The 24293-nt window shown below is 41.3% G+C and overlaps 1 protein-coding gene across 1 annotated transcript; it reads left to right on the top strand.

Annotated features, from left to right (window-relative positions):
• The first annotated feature begins 5311 nt into the window (after positions 1–5311).
• snrnp70 (small nuclear ribonucleoprotein 70 (U1)) lies at positions 5312–24087 on the top strand. The gene is made up of 10 exons (XM_049570843.1): positions 5312–5537; positions 5957–6110; positions 6221–6283; positions 12902–12956; positions 13057–13121; positions 13233–13295; positions 14668–14749; positions 19917–20018; positions 22577–22676; positions 22763–24087. Exons 2-10 carry the CDS (start codon positions 5964–5966, stop codon positions 23493–23495), a joined length of 1410 nt encoding a protein of 469 aa, XP_049426800.1. The 5' UTR covers positions 5312–5537; positions 5957–5963; the 3' UTR covers positions 23496–24087.
• Positions 24088–24293: the final 206 nt, after the last annotated feature.

Raw genomic sequence — 24293 nt, 5'->3', positions numbered from 1 at the left:
TCGGCCATTTTGGTTCTCTGTTGTCAGCCATTTTGTTTTGTAGGCCAAACGGCTCTTTGATCACCACACCCACCTTTGTCTTTCTTTCTTTCTCTTCTCTCTCTCTCACACACACACACAACACACATATACACACCAAGCTTGTATATAGTTAGTTAGAATTTGTGTTTTTGTTTGCTTTGCTAGTTTGTGAATAAATATAATTCTCTGGAATCATGCTTGCTGTCTGTTTAATGTTGCACAAGAGTGAATGAATAGTCAACCTCTGCTGCGTCAAGAACTCCAAAATCCTTCAGGCATCACTGTTAATTTTGGTTGTTGTCATTAATTTAATTATTAATCAAAACTCCAAATTAATAGTTTAGCCTATTTTATGAGACTCTTTAACTGGCTATCATTTTTCCCTTTATGGGAATGGTGCCCCTCGAGGTGATTTAATGTTAATTAAGTCACATTATTTAACATGATTATTAATTATTGATAATAATTATTAATTATTTCCGATAGCCAATTAAATCCCTACATATTTGGTGCCCCTTGGTGAGACCAAATGTGTTGACCCCAACATATTTGGTGCCGCTGTGTGAAGCCCAAATTTATGTTCCCAACATTTTTGGTGCCTCTGTGTGAAGCCTAATGTGTTGACCCCAACAATTACAATAAATTCTTAAATTACAATCATTATTGAATGGTAAAAACACATAAATAAGCAAAAGAATGCATACAAAGAACAATTACATTAACAATGTTACAACATTTAATAATATAATAATATATCTTATATACTGAGACTGAATGTTGCCCAGTAGACAATCCCCAAACGAATTACATTTCATATTTAACCACTACAGAGATATCAGTGACGAATTTAAAAGGACTACCCAAGAGAGGCTGCTCTCGGTGGGGCAGCCTGAGCGCTCATACACATATGTTTATTATGTATGAGTGCTGACACCGCTGTCATCTAGCGGACCACACATTCAAGTGGGCTCTATATTAATACATCGACCATGGGTCTGAAGTTTAAACTACTCATGAAAACACTACGTTCCTTGACAACACAACAGTAACATATCGGTAATTATGGCTTACAATTGTGCGCCTTTCCCTCACTTGCCATTTCTGAAGATTGTTGTGAAATGCATGCTGGGATACCTGGCTGTCTGAAGTCCACACAAGTCTGCTCTAATGCATCCCTGGTAAAAGGGGCGTGGCGAGAACACATCCGGGCATTTGGACCTAACTTGGCTAGATGTGAACTTTGAATTGGAACAGTACTTGGGTTGTGACTGATGATGTGTCACAAGTCCACAAGAACACAAGTCCGCACAAGAACGCATATTGAGAAACAGCTAGAGACTTGGGCTGTGGTCGGAAAGTCTTTTTTGCTTAGGAAGGTTCCTAGCTGCGTGAAATGACCCGGAAGTATTTTAGTGGCCGCCATGATAAGAGCTGTTTGAATTCTCTAAACACTAAGGAAAGGAGGTTCAATGCTTCCTTTCAGACCTCCTTTAGCATAGGATACATTGGACCTTCCTAAGCGATAGGAAAGGAGATAATTTAATCTCACAATGCTTTGCGGGAGCAATATTTAAAGCGACCGACCGTTCACAGAGACAAACGAATAAACCCGAAGAAGTAGGAGAAGAGGAAGAATGAAAGAAGTGATGAAAGGAAAAGAAAAAGAACAACTGGCTCTCAACATGACTGAAAAGTCACGGAGATCACCATTTAAGTCACCATTACATGAAGCTTTGCCCATCTCATGCCATAACTTGATAATATGCGTAATGTTATATGTTCCAAACTCTCAACAATATGTTAAACCCATGTGAACTATAAACATCATGCTACTGTTACCCAATTCAAGTTAATATTGTGGTGTAAGATATGCTCAGTGTGCATTAATCATGTCACTATTTGAGCGTTGTTGAATCGCCAGCTTTTAGCAATATCATTAATTCATTTTTCTTCAGTCACAGGTGCTGACATCTCACGTGTGCGGCTGGAGCACCTCTTCAGCGGGAGGAGGAATGCGGCCAAAGCCGGCTGGGATTAAGTAGTCATACTTGTGGGTCAAAATTTTGATATAGCCTAATGAATGGTGGCAAATTAAGCTAATTGTGACCTACAGGCACGTTGTGAAAGAAATTGGAGGGTTGGAGGGGCAGGTGTCACCCATGCAGGCGGCAAAAATAGGGGAAAACTTAAAGACAAAATACAAGGTAAAGCAAATCAGGTGGCTGGGAACTGTGGTGGGCCAGTGTCTGTGGGTATTATGTTGCACACTAAATTGCATTTCTTGTACATTTTGAATAGTATTTTGTTCACATTTCTTAGCTATATTGTAAGCCCATATTCTTTACATTTCTACCTCTTACTATTTTTCACTATTTCCATATTCATTTATTGTTTATTGCTGCCACAAGAACTGACATCTCTGTCGTGGAGCTAATAAGGAAATCTTTAATTCTTTAATGGCCAGTAACAGTTAGATTATTCCATTATTGGTCACTATACGTTCTGCCCCAACTGCCCTTTCACTAACATTGTGTTAATCATGTTAATAGGAGCTGAAAAACCCACCCACAGGCACGGGCACAGACAGGGGTGAGGCAACAGCAGCTTCCTGGCCATGGTTCAGTGACATGCATGAGGCACTTGGGGGGAGGCCATCCATTCAGCCTCCCTCCCTTGTTGCCTCATGCTCAATGCCACACCATGGCCAGGCTGCTGCTGGAGCCTCATCCCTGTCTGTGCAGAGGCCTTGCCAGCCTCCCTCCCCCCTGAGACGGACAGTGAAGAGGAGGAGGCGTCTCCACCACCATCCACATCTACCTGCTCCCAGGCATCAACCAAGAGGCCAAAGAGGGGTGGGGGTGTATTGGCCTTCCTGAGGGAGCAGGCCCTCAAAGATGAGGCGAGAGACCAGGCTCTCTATGAGCAAAATGAAAGATTCCTCACAGCCCTGAAAGACATGCATAATAATAAAGACAAATAAAAGAAAAGTAAACCTTTGAGTCCTGTTGTGTTAAATGCAAGTGAAAACAAAGGTGTTCAGTCACTGAAAAAATGGAATAGTAATGACCAACACATTGCATCAGTCCCCATAATGCCACTTTATTACTGAGGTTGTAGTGGGTGTTGCTGGTGTACATTATATTGTAAGGTGTTAAATATTTTACCCACTCTGTTCCTAATGTTTTGCCCCCCTCATGTTAATGGAGTGGGCAATATGTTGGGAACACTGTTAAATCTAGCACACTCCAGTACACCACCACCACCCACTGTGACCTCAGTTGTAAACAAAGTAGAATTATAACTTTCAACAATGTTAGAACTGAAAATGTATAGCCTAAGCTTAAGAATAGACGGAGTTAAATTCTGGTTTAAATACTCGGCATGATCTTAATACCTATGAATTATGTCATGGTGTATATTGATTTGGAGAGACTTCAGTTTTCATTGTCTTCTTAATATCAATTTTGATTTATTTGATTTATTCCCTGTGAAGAAATTTGATATGTGGGGATATGAGTTCTATGTATGTATACTCCTCAAGCAGGTGATCAAAATAAGGAAAATATAAGAAAAAAATAGACTGTGGCAGAGTTGTATTGGTTTGCACAGGTGTACCTGATAAAGTCACAGAAAGATCTACTATAATATGTCAAACACTGTGTGAAAAAAACTGAAGATGGGTTCACTGGGATGGATAGTACTCAGCTGGGAAAATGGGTGATTGCCCAGAATTGAATGCAGTGGTGTTGGGCCCTTAACTGCCTGATAGTAGCCTAATATCTTTGGGGAATCAACGTCACATTACATATCCACAGTCTGTATCAACCATAATAACTTTAAGGCACAATCATGTCAACATTTCAAGGTGTTTACTGAGTTTTGTGGTCGTTTTTAAACTATTGTAAGCAAATGACAGATGATGATTAATTGACATATTAACACAGAAGTTTGTGTTTCAAGAAAAAGGGATATGAAACATTTTTATTTAAATGTTTTTAATTCAGCATGTTTGCAACTTAAGAATGGTATGTACAGTAGTAGATTTGTAAGCCTAACATATTTGCCTCTCTTGCATACACTTGAACATTTGTCATAAATAATCACAATAATTCAGGAGGGTGAGTGTAAGCAACCATTTTCAGCTTTTCAGTTTTGTGACTGCCTAGCTATCTTTTTTAAGTCAATTCAGACGCTAGTAATTAAGCCATATTTTTCACTGTGCTGTCCACGTTTATATAGCCTGCATGAAGCAACATGGTAAGTAGGCACGGGACGGAGTATCTGAGATGCGCTTTTTGTAGTCCATCTTCGGTAAACTGTAGCAAAGAGCATGGATACCAAGAGGCGAAGCTCCGTTGAATTTTTGCCAACAGCCACTAGGGGCGCTGCGGTAGCGCTGCCACCATTTTGGACTGTTGAGCTTGGACTGCTGTTGGACATGCAAGATGTCAAGGAGAGAGGAGAAAAAAAGGAACAGTGTAGTGCAATTAACTGCAACAACTATCAGTGGAACACCCCGCACCTGGCCTTCCACCGTAGGATCCCGACAGGTAAGAATTCCTGAGGTGTAAGTTTTAAAGTGTTTTAATATCAATTTAATATGTAGGCTAGCCTATATACATATATATATATATATATATATATATATATATATATATATATATATACAGTACAGGCCAAAAGTTTGGACACACCTTCTCATTCAATGCGTTTTCTTTATTTTCATGACTATTTACATTGTAGATTCTCACTGAAGGCATCAAAACTATGAATGAACACATGTGGAGTTATGTACTTAACAAAAAAAGGTGAAATAACTGAAAACATGTTTTATATTCTACTTTCTTCAGTGTGCATTCACTTCTATTGAGGAAGGAGCTGTATGCACAAGTAAAATAGAATAACTCACTGAATTTTCAACTGATTTTCACGCGGTTTGGTTTGTTACAAACGGCACACATGTAGTTATGATACAGGATGCTTTCGTACATTAAAATGCGGGATTTCATGCTTTAATACTTCCTGCAGATAGCAACAGCATGTTATTTAGGTCACAACACAGTGCTTTTATTCACCTCAACCCTAGAGTGGGATATATATATATATATATATATATATATATATATATATATGATGAATTCTCCTACTCATCTTTTCTTGACCTCGTGACGTTTCCCACCGAGGTCAAGGAAAAGTGGTTAGGACTAGACGATAGGAGGGACTTTCTGACCGCAGCCTTGGGACGTACCCCAGGAGTGATTGTCCCCGGTGCGGTTTACGTCAGTTGTCGTCGTTTTACGACATCCGGCCATTTTATTTCTTCAGAACAGAAGCAGCAGGTTGTACACATTTCACTGTTTTGTCTCCGCACGGCCTGGGCACGTTGAGCAGACCGCCTTAACTAAGTGTTTGTCCACTTATGTGAGAGTAAGTTTGTCCAGGGGACCTATATGTATATGAGGCGCTTCTTGCTTTGGTTCATGGTCTGACTTTGTGAAAACGGTGAAGGAGAGAAGGTAAGAATCCCGCTGAGGCTCCTTGTTAGCATTGTTAGCTTGATGGCTAATATAAAAAGCTCCACTAGAGTCTCAACGCTGCACTGTAGAGATGATAGCTGGAGTGATAACGGTTAGCAAATTTTATTATTATTATTATTATTATTGTAGCGGTCACACTGTTTGTATATAACATTAAACAATTATGTTTGGTCAAGTTATCAAACGTGTGCAAAGTGGGGACATGCTAGTGGGGAAGTCGTTTTAATGAAGACAGACATTTGGCACATCAAGCTAACGTTAACTGTCTTGGGAGCTTCCACTCCCAAGACAGTTAACGTTAGCTTGTAGTTGGCTTGCTTTTAAACATTACTAGTAGATTTTTGCAGCATGTCAGATATTTGTTATAGTAACACTTGTACGTGATATTGGTAATTCAGGTGAAAGATGACGCAGTTTTTACCCCCGAATTTGCTGGCCCTCTTTGCACCGCGGGACCCGATACCCTTCCTGCCTCAGCTGGAGAAGTTGCCCCACGAGAAACATCACAACCAACCTTACAGTGGCATTGCTCCGTTCATCAGGCATTTCGAGGTGAATATTAAACCTTCTGTAATATTTGTTTGCTTTCATTTATGTTAACATTTCTTCCTCTGCACCACATTTCCCATGTTTTCTGAATTAATCTTTCCTTTTGTGATCAGGATCCTAGAGATGCTCCTCCACCAACAAGAGCCGAGACTAGGGAGGAGCGTCTGGAGAGAAAGGTGAGATGAAATGAAGGACCTTGACATGTGCTTAAAAAGGCCATTTTAAGACTCCTCTCTTCCATCTGTGAGGATGCTAGTTCTGATTTGGGCTGCTACACGAGCCTTTGTATTTGACTCCCTATAAGACTGTGCCTGGTGCTGTATTCAAAATGAGACAAAAACAGACCACAACAGAAGTCACTTGAAGGGCCAGTGTGTAAGATTTATGGGGATTTTAGTGGCAGCTTGCTGTGCGGATTGCAAATGTAAACAATGGCCACTTAAGACATTCTTTTTGGGGAGCTGAATTATCCACAGAGGTCTCCCCAAAACAAATGGACCAGGTGATTAAAACAGGTAAAAACACTGCATAAAGCATTATCACATTACAAATCTCTGTCTCCTACTGTGTCTGGCATGTCATAGACGGCCTGCTTGCACAGTGACTGTTGATGTTTTGTCTGATAACTTAAACATGGTGGTGCAATATGGCAATATCCATAAATAGAGACCTGGGGCCTCATTTATAAAGCTTTCTTACGCACAAAACGGGGCTTGAAAGTGGCGTATGCCACTTCCCACGCAAAGGTTGTGATTTTTAAAAATAAACTTGGCGGGAGATTGTGCGCACCTGTAAGTCATGTGTGCGCACATTTTGGAGACACTGGGAAGTGGCGACGCAGATGGCGAGGTGGAGAAGTGGAGTCAGATTTTTATTGATGTCTTACACAAATTTAATGTCACACTATATCCACCTTAGATCCACGTTATCATTGAAATTAAATCCAGCAGCCTTATTCTGCGCTTGGAGTGAGTGATAATTGTTTCATAAAAACGTTGTAAAATCCAACTCAAATCCTGAATTGAAATTTTTTCTAAATACATATTTAATCCACACTGCCTCTAATGTCTCATTGTCCACTCTGTGAGCGCAGGAGAGGGAGAGGACGGTGCGACTGCATGGAATATATTTATTTAGCTAAATATTTCCAGTGCATTTATCATTTCTCGAAATACAGCCATGAAGCAAAACCGTTACACTCATTTCATCAACCCTACTTAGACATTTGCTGTTCATGACAAAACCGGCATGAAGAAACATGTTCGCCTATTACACTTTCATCTTTGAATTGTATTTGAAATTACACTTTGTATTTTGAGACAGGGGTACCACTGGTTCATGCTGTAATTCCGGCCGGGAGTCTGATCAGACTAATTGCCATAAACATATAAATACTGCCGTGACCCTCGTGCGTAATTGCGCAAGATGGCACTGGCACATACTCCCTTTTGCCTCCACCTTTAATAAATGTGATTCTTTATGTCGCACATCAATGTCAAACATCCTCAAATTTAAAAGCAACACATTAACTACATGTTGGTAAAGGAGTAGAAATATTTGGTGTACCTTTAGAACAGACCACTTTTTTTTTCTGTCACTGTCCGTGCAGGCCCACAGATACAGCTGACAGCATCAGCAGCGTTGATGTGTTGCCACTTTTTTTTTGCTTTCTTTTATTAGTGATCCCGCTGCTGTGGCCTCCAGGTAAAATCTTTCTTCAGTCCTCCACCTCCCGTTAAAGGGTCTCTAGCTCAGTCTTGGAGAAATTCCATTTTTGGTTCGTTTCTCACACCTGTTGCCGTGACTCACAGCGAGAGAACACTCGCATGCTGGCTTATTATATGCAGATCGCATTCATGAGGTGATTTGCATGACCATTTATGGTTGAATTGCGCGCAAGTGTGCATGCGCACGGTTTTATAAATCAGATTATTTTTTGGCGCACGCCATTTTCAGCTTTTGGGCGCACGTCAACTTTTAGTATGAATTCTTAGCACTCTTTTATAAATGAGGCCCCAGCTCCCGACGTAGATACAAAAGGTTCATTTTATGGTAATTAGAACAAAACAGTTCTTATTTTCAGATGATTATACCCTAAACAAAACACAAAATGGTGTTGTATTCCATTTGTGCCAATATATCCCCCTAAATCCTACACCCTGAACATTTAATATAAAACAAATCCTTGGCTGTTGTATAACTATGTGTTGTAGCATGGTCAAATTGTAGTTTCACTGACAGTGTATGAATAGACGCGTGGATTGATCATGGTCAGCAAACACTTGGATGAAGGAGCTACTTATTGAATATTATTCTCTCTTAAAACAAGTCTGAAATCAGTCATGGCATCCCTTTGTGGGACAGAAACAATAATTTAGTATTACCACTTTTGGCTTTGACATAATTTAAGTGCTGTGTTGAAACTCACTCATAGCCAGCATTTGTTTTCAGATTTAAAAGCTGGGGTAGGAAGAAATCTGGAAAAGACACATTTTCCCTGTAGCTCTTCCCCTCTGTCCTAAGCCCCTCCCACCAGACCCCTTTGAGCATGTGCACATCCTTCATAGGTAGATTTTCACTCCTGTCCCATCCCACTCCACAAAAAAAATTCTGTTCTGTCCCAATCCTGCTCTCGTGTGGTGTTCTTAAATAATAACGGAACTAGCATTTATTTGTCTTAGAACTACACTTTAATTTTTTAAAAACAAAGCATATTCAGTCAACTACATAGCACAATGCTGAAATTACTCCTCAAACACAACAGCTGAAAGAGCTATATAGTAAATATTTGTGACATTGTAATATTTTTATAGTATCTTTTTCATGTTTTATTGTAATTTTTCCATACTATATTTATGTTCCCGACTGTTGCAGTTCTTTGCCTTTAATTTTATTTCCTCCTTAATATGTTTACTATATGTATATTGTATGCGCCAAACACCAAGGCTGATTTCCTTGTAAGTGAAAACTGACTTGGTAATAAACCTTATTCTTAGTGGAAAGCTTAAAGTGGATTTATAGTTGTGCAATGGCTCTACAGAGAGCCCATCTTGGTGGTCTACGCTGTTGTTAGCATTTCTACTTGCGTGGCAGTGTGTCTGTCACCCTGCACCTCCAAAACACTAGTTGGCAATGGGGTTTCTGTGATGTGCTGTAAAGTTTTACTGATTCAAAATACACCTAAAACACATTAAACATGGCTTTATAGCGACAGGCTCAAACACAAGTACACAAATTGGCTACAGTATAACTTGTAGGATACACAGACAAACACTTGTCTTTTACTGGACACATTTTCCTCATAAATACAATGTGCTAACATTATTAGCAAAAGCCTATGGCATTTTACATTGTAAAAATTAGCCTAGCAGCTAGCAGAGTTGTCCACTATTTATATGTACCTGGGGACAACAGCAACATTTAACAAAGGTGAAGTTACAAAATTCAGCCCCAGTACAACTCACAGGGTTCATCAACAAAACAACTGTGTTATACTAGATAGGTTTTCCCCACATATACATATGCTAATGTTATTAACATAGGCCTATAGCAGCTTACGTTTTATAAATTAGCCTAGGGGCTAGCAGACTTCTCTTCTACTTATGTGAAGCCAGGATAAATCACACACAGGATTTAAAATGCTATTTTGTGGGGGCATTGTTGTCTTCACAATTTTTTATCTATGAAATATAAACAAGTAAAAGCTTTGTTTCCACTGAGGCAAATGGTTTCCAGCTTATAAAATAAACAGGTCTGTGTTGCTGCGACATGCAGTTATGTTTCTTGGGATGTGCATGTCAGGCTGCAGCGTAGGGTAGGGATGGGTCACGATTTTCGAATAGTCGTTTTATTTTGAAAAATCGTTTTTTGTTTTTTTTTTTTGCAACTGTTACTATTCACCGTCTTATTTCCCCCCTTTATTTGACATGCAATTCAGCTCCTAACCGCACGAGGGCAGTATAGGATTGCTACAGCGGTGTGAGATGGGCTACCAGCTAGTTTGATGCTCTTCTACAAACAGGAGAAACATGCAGAGACCACTACACTCATCAGAAAGTTCCGTGTGGAACAACTTTGACAAAATAAACGAAAATAAGGTGCAGTGCAAACTCGGTGAGGCAAAGCTTGCGTATCACAAATCTACAACAAGTATCCAGTCATTTGAGAGCGAGGCACGCAGGAGGCGGCGAGGGACCATACGGCCAGGCTCAGTGGCGCGACACGTCTGCAGCGCGAGTCCCGTAGCAGCTCGCCCCCCTGTTAATCAATTACAGCGGGTCCACCGGCAACGGGAGCAGCGCGACAACCCCCGTCTGTCGCGCAACAACTCTATTTTATGCGGCTCTTCTATTTTTGTCGCGCTACGCTCCCCTACGCGACCCTTCAGCAGATAAAAACTACATGAAATAGTGTGCTACACGAGCACAATGTGTTTTTAAATTAATTGTTTGAAAAATCGTTAAATAGTTGCCATGATTTTTGAATAGTGTTTTTGCTTGTGCTGCCCATCCCTACCGTAGGGTACAAGTCTCCACAGAGCCTATACCATTGGTACAATGTTGATTCAACTCAGAAATATTAATCCCGCTTTAGTCTGTTGGCTCAGTTCTAACACATAATGGAACATTCTGGACATTCTGTCTGGGGAGCAGCAGAGCGAAGTGAATGTGGTGAATGTGTGATTAACTTAACCATTCATTCATTCATGCGTATAGAAATAGAATGCTCCGTTTCTTCGATCAACAGAGTTTAGATCGGGCCCAAACAATCCAGCCCGACCCCGCCCGAGTCTGTGCATGTTCTGTCCGGGCCCGGCTCGTCCCTTTAACTGTAATTATGAGCCCGAGCCTGGTTTAAACCCGACATTTTTTCTTAAGGATACGACTGTGGACACTGAAGGCTGACTCTTGTTTTTCTTTCCATGGCAAGCCTTCGTCATGTGCCTCTGAAGTGTCGAGGTCCCCGTCTTTTTGCTGTCATATACCAGCATCGTGCTGCACTTGGTACACCCGACGAAGCCAACACACACGTTGTCACTGTCAACAACTCACATGTGCGCGGCCAATGAAACAGCGACACTGTGTCCCAATAGCAAACAAGCAGCCAACTGTCTAAATCTATTGAATCTATTGAATACACACTTATGTTACATCATGTATACGTAACATTGAATTATCAGCTGTGCACTCGGGATCACACTGGAGATGTAACCAACTAAAAGATGGGCGTGTAGCGTCAATAAACTGACATTTGATCAACACATCACCGACATTCACAAAGGTCCCAGCAGAGACTCAATGTCATCCGCAAGCTCCGTGCCCTCTCTGTTGCCCCCCCACCCTCTGTCACTACTGTACACCAGTGCCATTCAACCCATCCTTCTGTACTGTTCCCCCTATTTCTACAACATGCTGTCCACCACTAACAGGAACAAACTAACAAAAATAACACACCGCATCTAAAATCATAAACCATCCCACACCCAACCTCACAGAGCTCAACCACCGAGCTGTCACACATCTCGCACGAACAATAACTAATGACTCAGATCACCCTCTCAACCCACACTTCACACTGCTGCCTTCTGGGCGCAGATGCAGGACCCTGAGGTGGAGACGGGCACGCTTCAACAAGAGCTTTGTCCTGTCTGCCATCTCTGCACTCAATAACCTCCCCCAATAACCTTGTATGGACCCAGCCCTCCTGAGTGTGATGTGTGTGTCGGTTGTTCAATGTTTGGTGGTGTTTGTGCATGGTGTTTGTTGGCGGTGTTTTGTGTATCCAAATGTGACAGATTGTGAAAACAAATTTCCCCATGGGACAATAAAGGCTATCTATCTATCTTGGTACGTTCCTGTGTTTGTAATGTTAATTTTTAAAACAGAAAAAACACGGTTTTATAATATAAAATGGAATAAAGATTCTTGAACTTGAACTTGTGATAGAAAACACAGGTTGAGTCGGGCTCGGGCAGAGAATCTAAGCTCTAGCTCTCATTTTAGTGTAGAGCATGAGACTGAATTCACAAACACGCCATGTCAGGTCACTCACTCTCCGGGACTGCAAGTGTTACTTGAATAAGTTAACGCTGTCATGTTTTGCCTCCAGCTAACAGACTGAAGTCATTGTGATGTAGACCCTAAAAGGGTATATCATTGAATTAGGTACCATGAGTGTGATATTATCCTAAACCATTCATTTAACTGGACATGCTGAACATAAAACAACATGTGTGCTCATACTTACAGGCAGTGTGTGAAATTCACTCCTGACTCACTGACCAAGGGGGCTGGTAGATCAAAAAAAAATTCCAGGCATGTTTTTTATTAGCCAAAATAATAATTTGCATTTTTTTGTGTCACATATACAAGTTTTTAATACATTTTATACAGATAAGGTATTTTGTTGAATACAAATGTACAGAAGCAGCCGGAGCAAAATATGAAGACAGTTATTTTAATATATTGAACAACTCATTTCCACAATCTCAGCATGTGAATAAGTTCCCAATGGTAAGAAGTGATGTAGTGTAGGGATTTTATTGTGAAATTTAAGAACAGAAGGCGTGAAGCTGTTGACACTGTGGGAGGCAATAAGGAGTTTGCATCAGACTGCGGAGCCTCTGTGCTATTATTTAATCACCTTCCGAAGTATGTGCACAATGCTAGCAGCAGACTGGGACAGTAATTCTAAACCAGCACTAGCATTTTCCTGAGCTTTGCCATTTACAGAGAGCCTTTACTGAGTGGTTGTTGAGGTTTGACCCTTACCTGCTAAATGTTTTGCTTTTGTAGAGGCGAGAGAAAATTGAGAGGAGGCAAGCAGTGGTGGAGACAGAACTCAAGCTATGTAAGTTTTCACAGTGACATACTGTACACTATAAGCTCTTTTTACTGGATATGGTTTCCTGGCTTAAACTAATTCTGCTTTCATATTTGCATTATATCAGGGGACCCTCATAATGACCCCAATGCACAAGGAGATGCCTTCAAGACATTGTTTGTTGCACGAGTGGTATGTTAAAATCACACATTAATTTGTTTCAAGTGTCCTTACATCAGGTCTGAAGAGACAGTAAATGGGATTATTTTGTTGATGTCTAATTTTATTCTGTCATTGCTGTAGAACTATGATACTACAGAGTCCAAGCTTCGTCGTGAGTTTGAGGTCTATGGCCCCATCAAACGGGTAAGTTTAGCTGCTGTTTCTCATTTGTATAGATCTGTTCACATGCTTACAATAAGAGTACAGTCCTTTAATTTCACCCTCTGTTTCTATGATCTGAAGACCTATTGGTTAAAATCTCAGTACAGGTACTGTATCCCTGCCTACCTACAGGGCCTGGAGGTCTTAAAAATGTTCACACTGGTTTGATATTAAACCAAACACCTGACCAAACCAGAATGTAACATAATGACACCATGTCCCAACAACAAACAAGCGGCCAGCTATCAAAATCTGTTGAATACACACTTATGTTACATCATGCATATGAAACACTGAATTATCAGCTGTGCACTTGGGATCACACTGGAGATGTAACCAACTAAAAGATGGGTGTGTAGCCTACTTGGTACGTTCCTATGTTTGTAATGTTAATTTTTAAAATGGAAAACACACGGTTTTATAATGTAAAATGTAATAAAGATTCTTGAACTTGAACTTGTGATAGAAAACAAACACAGAGTGGCCATGCTAACATGATACACCAGTTAAACAAAATAGAAAGGCATACTCCTCTACTTGATATGGGAAAGAAGTCTGTTGCCTGGTTTTAGCAATTTACCCGTGTTTAAAAAAAGCTTGTGTACACACACCAGTTTTGTTGGAAAAGGATTACAAGAAACACTGCAAATGGTCAGGAATGATGACCATGTAAAAATTACAAAAATATGCAAGTCACTGGAAAAATAACTGTTCAGTGTAGCATAGTGTCTGTGTAGCTGACTTGCAATAAATAGTATAACTAGCAGTAGTTGGGTCCATGTCATTGGTCCAACAGCCCATTGGTCCAACATCCCATTAGTCCGACGGTCCGCGGTGCTGAATGGCTCCTGGCGGGCGTATTTCTGCCTTGATGGTGCGCTGCGACCGGCTCTGGGTCAGTTGGGAAAGGCTTGAGGCGAAGCAGGCTCACAACTTATGTGTTTGTCACTTTCTTTTTCATTTTAACCCACACCATGATCTTTTCCTAACCCTAACCAAGTGGTTTTTGTGCCTAAACCTAACCAGACCTTAACCACAGGGCATCATGATGATTTCGGAACGGACTTCGAAACAAAGGGTTTAATATGGTCGGACAAATGGGCTGTCGGACCAATGGGCAGTTCCCCCGTAGTTAAGCATAACTGACCTGCAATAAATAGCGCACGTATGAAGCATATTTCTCAGTGTGTGTGTCAGACTCTGATTCAAGTTTGTGGCTATGGATTGCATGACACTGTGATATATGCATACAAACACAGCTGATGTGGCCTGGAAATATATTGAAGTTTGGCAGGTCTGTTTGTATTGTGATGAATCTATTGTCAACCAATGTCTCCGTCCTTGTTTTTTCCAGATTTACATAGTCTACAACAAGAGGACGGGAAAGCCACGGGGCTATGCATTCATTGAGTATGAGCATGAGCGCGACATGCACTGTGAGTACCAATGTAGATTACTAAACCAAAATTCATTCTTTCTCTCTTCACATATTCATGAAGGCTGATCTCTGTGACATGCAGAATGGTTCTTCAGTTGGTACCTTATCCTTAATTCTCTATAGATATTTTGGTGATGATACTGGGGTGGCAACATTCTCTCACACTTTAGGAGGATGACTATTACCTAATGAGAAAGTGGATGTGTATGCAATCAGAGGTATCAGAGTACTCTTAACGTGTTCTGCAATTTGCATGTTGAAATCCAAATGTGGTGGTTGTGTGATGTGTGTCTGTGTTTGATGCGTGTCATCAGTTGACATCAGTCAATAGTCTGCTTGAGGAGGGGAACCACTTGATTCAGTGAGGCATCCTGGGAAAAGTGTGAGGAACAAGAGGTAGAACTGTGTCTTTCACCTGTCAAACTGAACATTTTTCCTGTCAAAGGGCACATTGTCTTTTAACTGTTAGGCGTTGTAGCTCTGTGGAAGAGCAGCTCTCCTGGTTGGACTGTAATGGTAAGCACAAGGTCACCAAGCACTGAGTGGGTTTTTTTGCTAGAAATGTGTCAGCGACTATGGAACTCCATGTTGTGTATGACTTAGCTATTGCGCTTGTTTGTTTTTATTGGTGGTCTTCAACCCTGGTCATGGTGAGATTAGTTCAATTCACCACACTAGCAAGAGATTTTAAGCCGGTGGTGATCCTACAGTGAATAATGGAGTACTGTCTCATTAGACAAGGGAATGGTGCCATCTAACACAGTGACACCATTCTAGGATATTAGTGTGATCGGCTCTTCAAGACCAGAGTTGCTGAATCACAGCAAACATGTAGTCCAAGCAGGGGGTGAACTGAGGGGGGATGTGGGGCTAAACAGTATATTAACTGTGTGTTGTTCTCATTGCCACTGCAGCCGCCAATCTGTGATGGCTATTGGCCAGAGCTGGCTGGCAGATGATGATGGTTATGATACATCTACACCCTACTACCACAGCTCAGTATATGGTTGGTATAATGGGTTTGTATGATGGGTAAGATTTCTTTCCACCCTCCATCTCCTACATAGGGAAGAGGAGCTACGTTCAATGGGTAAAGCATCTTTTTTGCAAGCCCTGAAGAGCTTTCAGTGCAATTACTAGTGCTTGGATCTTAGGCTTTGACCATTGAACGCACCCCTGACCACTAGTGTATAGAGTGTTTCCCAATGATTCTGCCCTTATGTCAAAGCCTCCTCAGGTTGCTCAAGGCTCATACTTAGCAATAGCAATGACATAGCTGGGCGTGGGCATGCGCGCGCATAGAGGCAGAATAGAGAGCAGAAGAGAATTGTAGATGGCGCGACCATGTAGAGACAGAAATGACATGCTGTCGTGTAAATAAGATAAATAACACAAGGCTATTTAGTTTGTTTAATAAAAGGACAAAGGTATAGACCTGTTCAATAGGACAGGTAACCTTAAATGACTTCTGTTGTGATCTGGCGCTATTTAGAAAATATAATTAAATAAAATTAACCTGACCTTGGGGGGGGGGGGCACCCCTCTAATATAATGGTAAGGGAAACATTGCATCCTTTTGGACCATAGGATAAATTGATTACAGAGACATTTGGGGAGACATTTGGTCAGATACTTCATTGGTGACGCTAATCTTGGGTGTCCACCTCCAAACTGAGCTGAACTGTATAGTTCTTCTGTGCTGCCGGGGGGAGGATATGTGTGAAACACTCATGTTTCCACAGACTTGGATGTTAATTGTAACTGCAACTTGACTGGTGTGCAGAATATAACTGAGGAACAGTATTTCTGGTCTTGAGTTATTTATTTATTTTTGTTCCACCATGCGGCCTGTACACTGCAGACTAGATGCACTACCCACTTTCACATGAGTAGGAGGAGTGCCATTTTTGCCATCAGTGCTAGATTCAGTGTGAATGGTAACATTGGAAAGTAATCATATCGCCCCATCATGTTGTTAGGCTTGTGCTCTGCTATATATCAGTGCTAATAATAAAGGCACTGCAAGATGTAAATGATGGAAGCTGGCAGTTAACTCAACTGCCATACTGTTGATACTGTAACACATTTTCCTCAAACTGCCAATTTTCTGAGTAAAACTTCGTAAGGCTGGCAGTAGGTCCTACTTATCTTTATACAGTTAACCATAACATTTACTGCTAAAAAGTTCAAATCTCACCTGAGAGGTTGATGCATAATACTGTCGAAACTAACAGGTCTGAGCTGGCTTTAATAAAAATGGCAGATGAGGGAAATTTTCTTTAATTCAGCTGAATGGGCTATTCATACATTATTTATTCACTACATAACTAAAGGTAGATAGTAGTTAATGTAGCCTTGCAGATTAAGTCATAACAATAGTAAGTAAGGTCAAGGTTTTTTAAAGAGAGAATTCCTACAGTTTCAGTTTATGACATGTAAGTTAATAAGTTTAGACACTGGACTGTTGATATTTCAAGCCACTTTATATCGAAGACCTATCAGCGAACATGACTTCATCGAATTCTAAGTGGGGGAAGAAAAAAAAAGATTTTTTTTCTCATGAGTTGTTTGGGGTTGTGGTAAGGCAACTTCTGTAAGAATGGTGGCCCTGATATTTTTTTTATTTCTTTTTATTTTTTATTTACAGTTTTTTTTTCTTCTCCCAGTTTGTGAGTTTTGGTTTGGACTGGTGGGGGTTTGGTAAGGCCCTATCATTTGGATGGGATGTTGTTATCCTAAGTAAACACAGCGAATGAAGGGGTTCTGGTAAGGCCCCCGTTAGTAGTGTTGTGATGGTATGTGTGTTCTGGTGCTGGAGGATTTTGGTAAGACCCTAAGACTGGTGCAGAGACTATCATAAGGCACATGAGTGAGGGAGTTTGGTAAGACCCTCAGAATGTTAATGTGAGGATTGGGTAAGGCCCTCAGACTCCATGCTATAATTGGTGGGTTTTGGTAAGGCCCTCTTCTTGGACCTAAGAGTTTTACCCTCAGGGATCATCACTTCATCAGTCCAGTGTAGCAGCCAGGATGAGCCACCTGGATCTCGCGAAGTCCACTTCCATCATTCAAGATGGATCAAAAGACTATTGTGTGGTGGGATAAAGTGTAGGATAAAGTCTGAATGTACATGAGGTGGGAAATAAGCTATGTCACATGCTGGAGACCCCTGGTTGATGAAAGCTCCTTCATTTTGGCTGCTTCCATCATGTTGACCTCACAAAGCTTGTAAAAGGTTCCAGCAGATTGAAGCTGCTGTCACAAAACATTCTATGGCCAGAATATTATTTGTTTGCATATCCTATACTGTGAATAGTGCGAGATACATTTGATTTACCTGACCAGTATGATGCTATTATGGGCACAGTTGTGAATTTAAATAATAAAGGTCAAAATCAATTGTCTGGACTTTCAGTCCATAGATTTCAGTCCTGCATAGATTTCAGTTATTCAGAGTGTGCTTTACTGCAATGATAGAATTTTGAGAAGAAGTTACAGTTCACCTGTAAGAAAAATTCTTACTTGTCGCAGGTATAACCACACTGTCAACTGTCTTATCACAGTGCGTAAAAAATATACAAATGCAAATAATAAATGTATAATGAAAAGGTGATTTATAAGGGTATGCCACATGATCTGTAGTTCAAGGTGTTAAAATTTGTTAAAGTCAAACCTGTGTGAGACTTTATGAAAATATGACAGTCCCTCTAGGATTTCGTGAGCTGTTTGGGGGATTGTTAAAGCCTGATGTCTCATTTCATAGTAGCTTTTCTAAAAAAAAAAAAAAAAAAAAAAAAAGAATACGATTCATGTTGACGTGTTCATAGATGTTATTGCCGCCATGCCAGCAATAGCCATGGACTGAGGCATTATGGTTTTGTGTTATCTGTCCGTCTCGTTCTTGGGAACGTGCAGCATGTGAAGAAACCCTCGAGGGAAATTTTTCAAATTTGGCACAAATGTCCACTTGGACTAAACAATAATCTGATTAGATTATGATTGTCAGAGGTCACTGTGACTTCACAAAAAAATTACACAAATGCCTAAAAGGTCAGCTTCACTGTGACAGCATGTTTTCTGGCCATCATGGCGAGGGGGCGATCAGCAACAGCTGATTGCTGACAATCAAAGCAGTGTGTAAGGGCCATCTCCGTGACCTGCTCTCTTTCTACTCCCTCTAGCTGTGAGTGTGTGAGTGTGTGTGAGTGAGTGGTTTGGTTAGTGTGATTTAAATGTCATCATCCTCCCATGTGTGCGCATGTGAATGTGCAGCGCATTTTTGTGACCAAACGGACTGTAGGCTTAGCAAGCGTGTCGACTGCGCATGGTCCTCACTCCAGTTCAGTCTAAAACACTGCTTTTGACCCTGCCGCAGGTGATGAAAATATGACACATTAGTTTTAAATGTGATATTTGACTTGACCTTCACTCCAGGCCCAACAGCATTGTTTAGTTTCACTTTCACACCTGGCCCTCCCATTTACTGCCTGGGGCTGAAGTGGACAGAGTATACTTTGACTAGAACCGCGTCTGCAGGACCAAGTGGATGTTAAAGGCAGAAGGGCTGTCTAAGCCTTGACTCTGTCCTTGGCGAAGAGCTCTTACTCCCACAGCAGTAGTCTTATGATGAATTGAGAGGGAGAGCTGCGAAAAGAGGGGTTAAACAAATAGATGTGCTGCACGCAACTCCTCAATGAAATGAGATTTTACCCATTTTAAAAAGACACATTTTTGGTAAAGGTTCTGTATTTGGACAAATTGCAAGGTCACGCAGAATTCACAGGGATTTGCAGAGTTTGCATTAATTGTTGTGATCACAACATCCCAGAGGGGCTGATTTGAGCAGCAGTTAAATCCACATGATTATCCTTAAGACAACCTGGACGACTTTACATTGCTCCAATACACTGCTATTTAATGTAGACAAAAAGTGAAGCTGAGTATTTAAATGATGGAGTTTAAAGTGTAACATACTTTATCAATCACTCATCGGGTGGAAGGAAGTCTGCTCCCATTATCCTTCGGCTTTTACCCAGAGAGCAGCCATCTCGGCCTCACCTGCTCCTGGTCAGTATAATAATGCACTGTTTGTTTCCTTGGCCACATTGATGCAGCTGTACTCCCATCTCACCCCTGTCTTCCCTCTCCCCATTCGTCTTCTCCAGCTGCCTACAAGCATGCAGATGGGAAGAAGATTGATGGCAGAAGAGTGCTGGTGGATGTGGAACGAGGACGCACTGTGAAAGGATGGCACCCTCGTAGGCTAGGTAAGCTTCCTTTTTTTTTATGTTGAGCTTCAGCGCTCTGTAAAAAGCAAGTCTTCACCCAAGACTAACACTCCCTCAACCAAGAAAATATATTAAACGCAACCATAACTAAGAGACAGTGCTGAACGCAGCCTGAACCATGAGCCTGTGGTACCTGCTTTGTCTTTTGTGTTGAGATTCAGTGTTTCCCCCTTGGTTGATTGCTATGTAGTGCTGGATAGGCTCATGAGGGGTGTAAATCACTAGTTTCTAATCACTATTATTATTGATTATATTGACTCCAGTAATACATGGCTTAACAAGAACATTTTTCACAGTTTTATTTACTTTTGCACCTAACTTCACCAATATCAGTCCTATAGAGTCAGGAGTGTTTTCTCTCTGACAGCAAAGATGGATCAAAGCCTTTTTGTGATCAGAGCTGCTAATGCTCTGGCTAGGACTACCTTCTGTCCCGTTGGCAGCAGAGCTGCTTGGATCTTCACCACTGTCACAAATTCATGTCGGCTGGTGCATTTTTAAAAAAAAACAAACAAATTATTGCTCGTAATGTAGCAAGTTGTCGACCTCAGTAATGTAGTAATGTAATTTTTTTAGAACATGAAAACTTTTTGTTTTGCTTCAGAAATGCAACTCTGAAGCTCCGCTCGTTGCTCCGCTCGCCTCTCTCTCTCCCTCTCTGACAACAGCTGCCCCTCCCCCTCTCATACACACGCTGCAGTCACACACTGAAAATGAGCAACATGCAAGATGGAGAAACGGTAAAGGAGGATTTATGCCTGGTACACACTACACTACTTTTCTGCCCGTTCTGAAAGTCACTGTCGCATTACACAATTGTGGAGTCATAAAATCGTGCCATGACTTGGCCGACAGACATGACACACTACACGATGGTCCACACTAATTATCCCCGGTCATCTTTCACGACGTGTGTGATGTCACCAGGTTATTCGTGTCCTGTTTTTATTACTTTTACTATTATTTCAGTCACTGTGTCTGTTCATGTGCCAGCTGAATTGTTGTCACCTAAAAAGCGCTAGCAGACGGCAGGAGCTACATTTGAAGTACCGTACGTAAACATAAGTCACTGATTTCTCCACAAGTCCCTACAAATGTTTCACAATAAAAGCCTTTTTAGAAAATGGAGGGATTCTCTCAGCCGAGGTTGTAAGGGGCTTTTAATTTGAAACAAGTTTAGGAAGTATTGAGTTTGAAATGATGGCACGATGCGTTAACTTTATAAAGACAACAGGAGCGGCTAAAAAGTAAAAATAAAAAGATACAGAGCAAATAATAAATAACGGCCTGTTTATAATGTAGTCTGTTTCAAATGAAGCTGGTAGCCTCTTCAGTTGTGGTGAGTAAAAGCCCCACCACTATTTTTTAATTTTCTTACTTTAAGTCTGGTGAAAATTCTTGTATTTTTTAATATTGCAATATATATTGCAAAAAAAAATTGTAATGTCAGTTTATTTCAATATTGTGCAGCCCTACATTCTACTGTAGCCTTTAAAATGTCTTTTTTTTTACCAAATTGTGTGGCTGCACTTTAATCTGTGTCTTGATCTGTGTCAACACTTGATAATAATAAAAAAAAGTTTTATGGCATTCATTCTACTATATACTACGTATTTATTTCTTAATATTTTACATAGAGTTTAAAGAGTTGAGACAAAAAACAATTCATATCCCATCAATTTTTAGTTTACACGCTGGTATCAGATCAGTACTCGGTATCGGCAGATACCTAAGGTTCAGGGATTGGAATCAGTATGGGGAAGGAAAAAGTGGTATCGGTACATCTCTATTCATATCAAACTATCATAAAGCACTCATAACAAAAATCTAATGTAAGAATGGGCATGTAATGATGTAAAGTGATGTGTGATGTTATGTTTACCATCATGTACATGCTTTCATTTTCTCCCTGCATTCTGTCTCTCCCTTCATGTATGCCGCCTTGGTAAAATTATGTTTAAATAGAGCTGAATTGGATGAAAAACACAGAGCAATTGGGAAAAAAAATATTATGGAAAGTTTTTGATACTTTGTCTGTGAAAATGTGTGGGCCTCTGCAGAGAGCAGAGGAGAATTGTTAACGCGTGACCATGTAGAGACAGAAATGACACGATGACATAACACCATAAATAGTATGTTATGTTATTATATGAAGCGTTCGTCGCGCAAAATAATATCAATGGGGGCTGTGGGCAGGACATTGTTACACAGCGTGTGCCTGTGACTTCAGGCAGAGAGACCGCTGCATCAGAGCCGAAGGAGCACGTTTTAAAATACATTTATTTTATCAATTAGTTATTAACTTTTACTATTTTTAGCAACTTGCCTGATCGGGCAAGTGAGTTGTTAGTTTACATGCCCGACCTTGAGTTTTACTTGCCCCGGGCAATCGGGCAATCCTTATTGTTGAGCCCTGGTGATGTTTGCAGTGCTCTTTCTGAACACAGCCTGATTGCTTTAGTAACAAGTGTAGTCTGGAAGTCCAAACTAAACGTGATTTGACTTGATCTTATGTTTCGCTTGTTGTTCATAACTAGGTGGTGGATTGGGTGGCACTAGGAGAGGTGGAGCTGACGTAAACATTAAGCACTCGGGCCGAGATGATGCATCACGATATGATGATCGTCCCTTGGGGGGGTGAGTACTTTCAGAGATGCATTGTTTGGTATGTTATTGAGTACTGCTGAGTATAACAGTCTTCACTTTGTTTTGACTGCTCATAGTGATCGGGACCGTGGAGAGCGGAGGGAGCGCAGCCGGGAGCGCGACCGGGACAAGGACAGAGACCGCAGAAGGTCCCGATCCCGCGAACGGCGTCGACGTACCCGTTCCCGGGAGCGAGAGAGGGAGAGAGACAGACAGATTGGAGGGGAGGACAGCAGCAGTAGTAGCCGCCGTCGAGAGCGGGAGAGGGACCGTGGGGGAGCAGCAGGAGACAGCAGAAGTAGGGAGAGGAGTCGAGAACGGAAGAGAAGGAGCAGGAGCCGGGATCGCAAGAGAGACAGGGAGAGAGGCAAGGGGCTGGATGGGGAGGAGGTCAGCCAGGGAGATGCCGCCCCCGAGGGTGGGGAGCGGATGCTGGAGGAACATGAAGGAGAAGTGGGTGAGGGCATGGAGGAGCGTAGAGACAGGGACAGAGAAAGGGACAGGGACCGCAGGCGTAGTCACAGGGACAGAGATAGACGCAGGGGAGACCGGGACAGAGACAGGGAGCACAAGAGGGAGCGGGGGGAGAGAGACAGGGGGGACCGTAGAGAAGAGCGCCACGGCTCCCTACGAGATGACATGGGCCCTCAAGATGACATGGGCAATGAGGATGAAGGAGGAGCGCCGCCACACATGGAGGAGTATAGTCAGGATGGGATGATGATGGACCAGCAGTCAGTGCCATCGGCCGATGGCTATGGCTCCAGTGAAAATGGCTACAAGGTGGAGGCACCAGGAGACGAATACTGAGATGGCCCCTCTCCCAACAGACGCCCACTCAAATAAGTTGTATCATAATATATTTTAACTTTCTGCCAAGGCACAGGAAACCTTAATGATGTTGGGGCCTCAGTACCAGACATCTAGCTAGCTTTCCTCATGTCTGTCAAAAATCTGTTGGAATACTCCACTTAATAATGTCGCACACATGGTTGATGCATATAAATGATTTGATCTCACGAAAGTTGCATCTTTCCTGCATTGCCCAACTAATCTGTGCCAGTAAATTTTAATGGATTATTTAGTGATTAAAGCTAGGTATGTATTTTTTTTTTCTTTTCACTTGCTTTGGATGAACTGTAAAAACACAAACTGTATTCTTTTTCAGATGGATAGAGTGTATTGTCTTTTGTTTCCAGGTTCATAAAGTTAGATTGTGCACTCATTTGGGATCAAGCGACAAATTTCTCCACAATTTATTTGAAGTTGAAGGAAATGTAGTATTGCGTGAAAATTGAGGGCTGTTCTGTTTATTCATTCTGGAATCTTTTTTTTTAATTGTCTGCTGGTTGTATGTTAGATTGGCTAGTTCATTTGAATAAAGATGTGACTTAAAGCCAGAGCTCCTCTATATGTAGATGCCCTTGAGTACATATCATGTGACTATTTTTCTAACCTTCAAGGCAACCATTCCAGTCTTCACCACGCAGTATCAAAAAACAGATATAGACATACACCAATCAGCCATCACTTGAAAAACTGATCATTTTGTTACATTGCAGTGCCCTGTTAGAAAATATTGGGTCCTGGCATTTATGTGGATGCCAC

Source organism: Epinephelus fuscoguttatus, unplaced genomic scaffold (assembly GCF_011397635.1).
Source record: "Epinephelus fuscoguttatus unplaced genomic scaffold, E.fuscoguttatus.final_Chr_v1 AP022699.1".
In the NCBI taxonomy this organism is placed as follows: Eukaryota; Metazoa; Chordata; class Actinopteri; order Perciformes; family Serranidae; genus Epinephelus; species Epinephelus fuscoguttatus.
The sequence above is the reverse complement of the archived record's forward strand: the minus strand, read 5'-3'. Positions and strand labels throughout refer to the sequence as shown.

Bases quoted from the DNA above. Each gene is read 5' to 3' on its own strand.
- snrnp70 (XM_049570843.1), top strand. From the start codon at position 5,964: ATGACGCAGTTTTTACCCCCGAATTTGCTGGCCCTCTTTGCACCGCGG. The intron at 13,296-14,667 runs GTAAGTTTAGCT...TGTTTTTTCCAG, and splicing joins TCTATGGCCCCATCAAACGG to ATTTACATAGTCTACAACAA. The intron at 22,677-22,762 runs GTGAGTACTTTC...GACTGCTCATAG, and splicing joins GATGATCGTCCCTTGGGGGG to TGATCGGGACCGTGGAGAGC.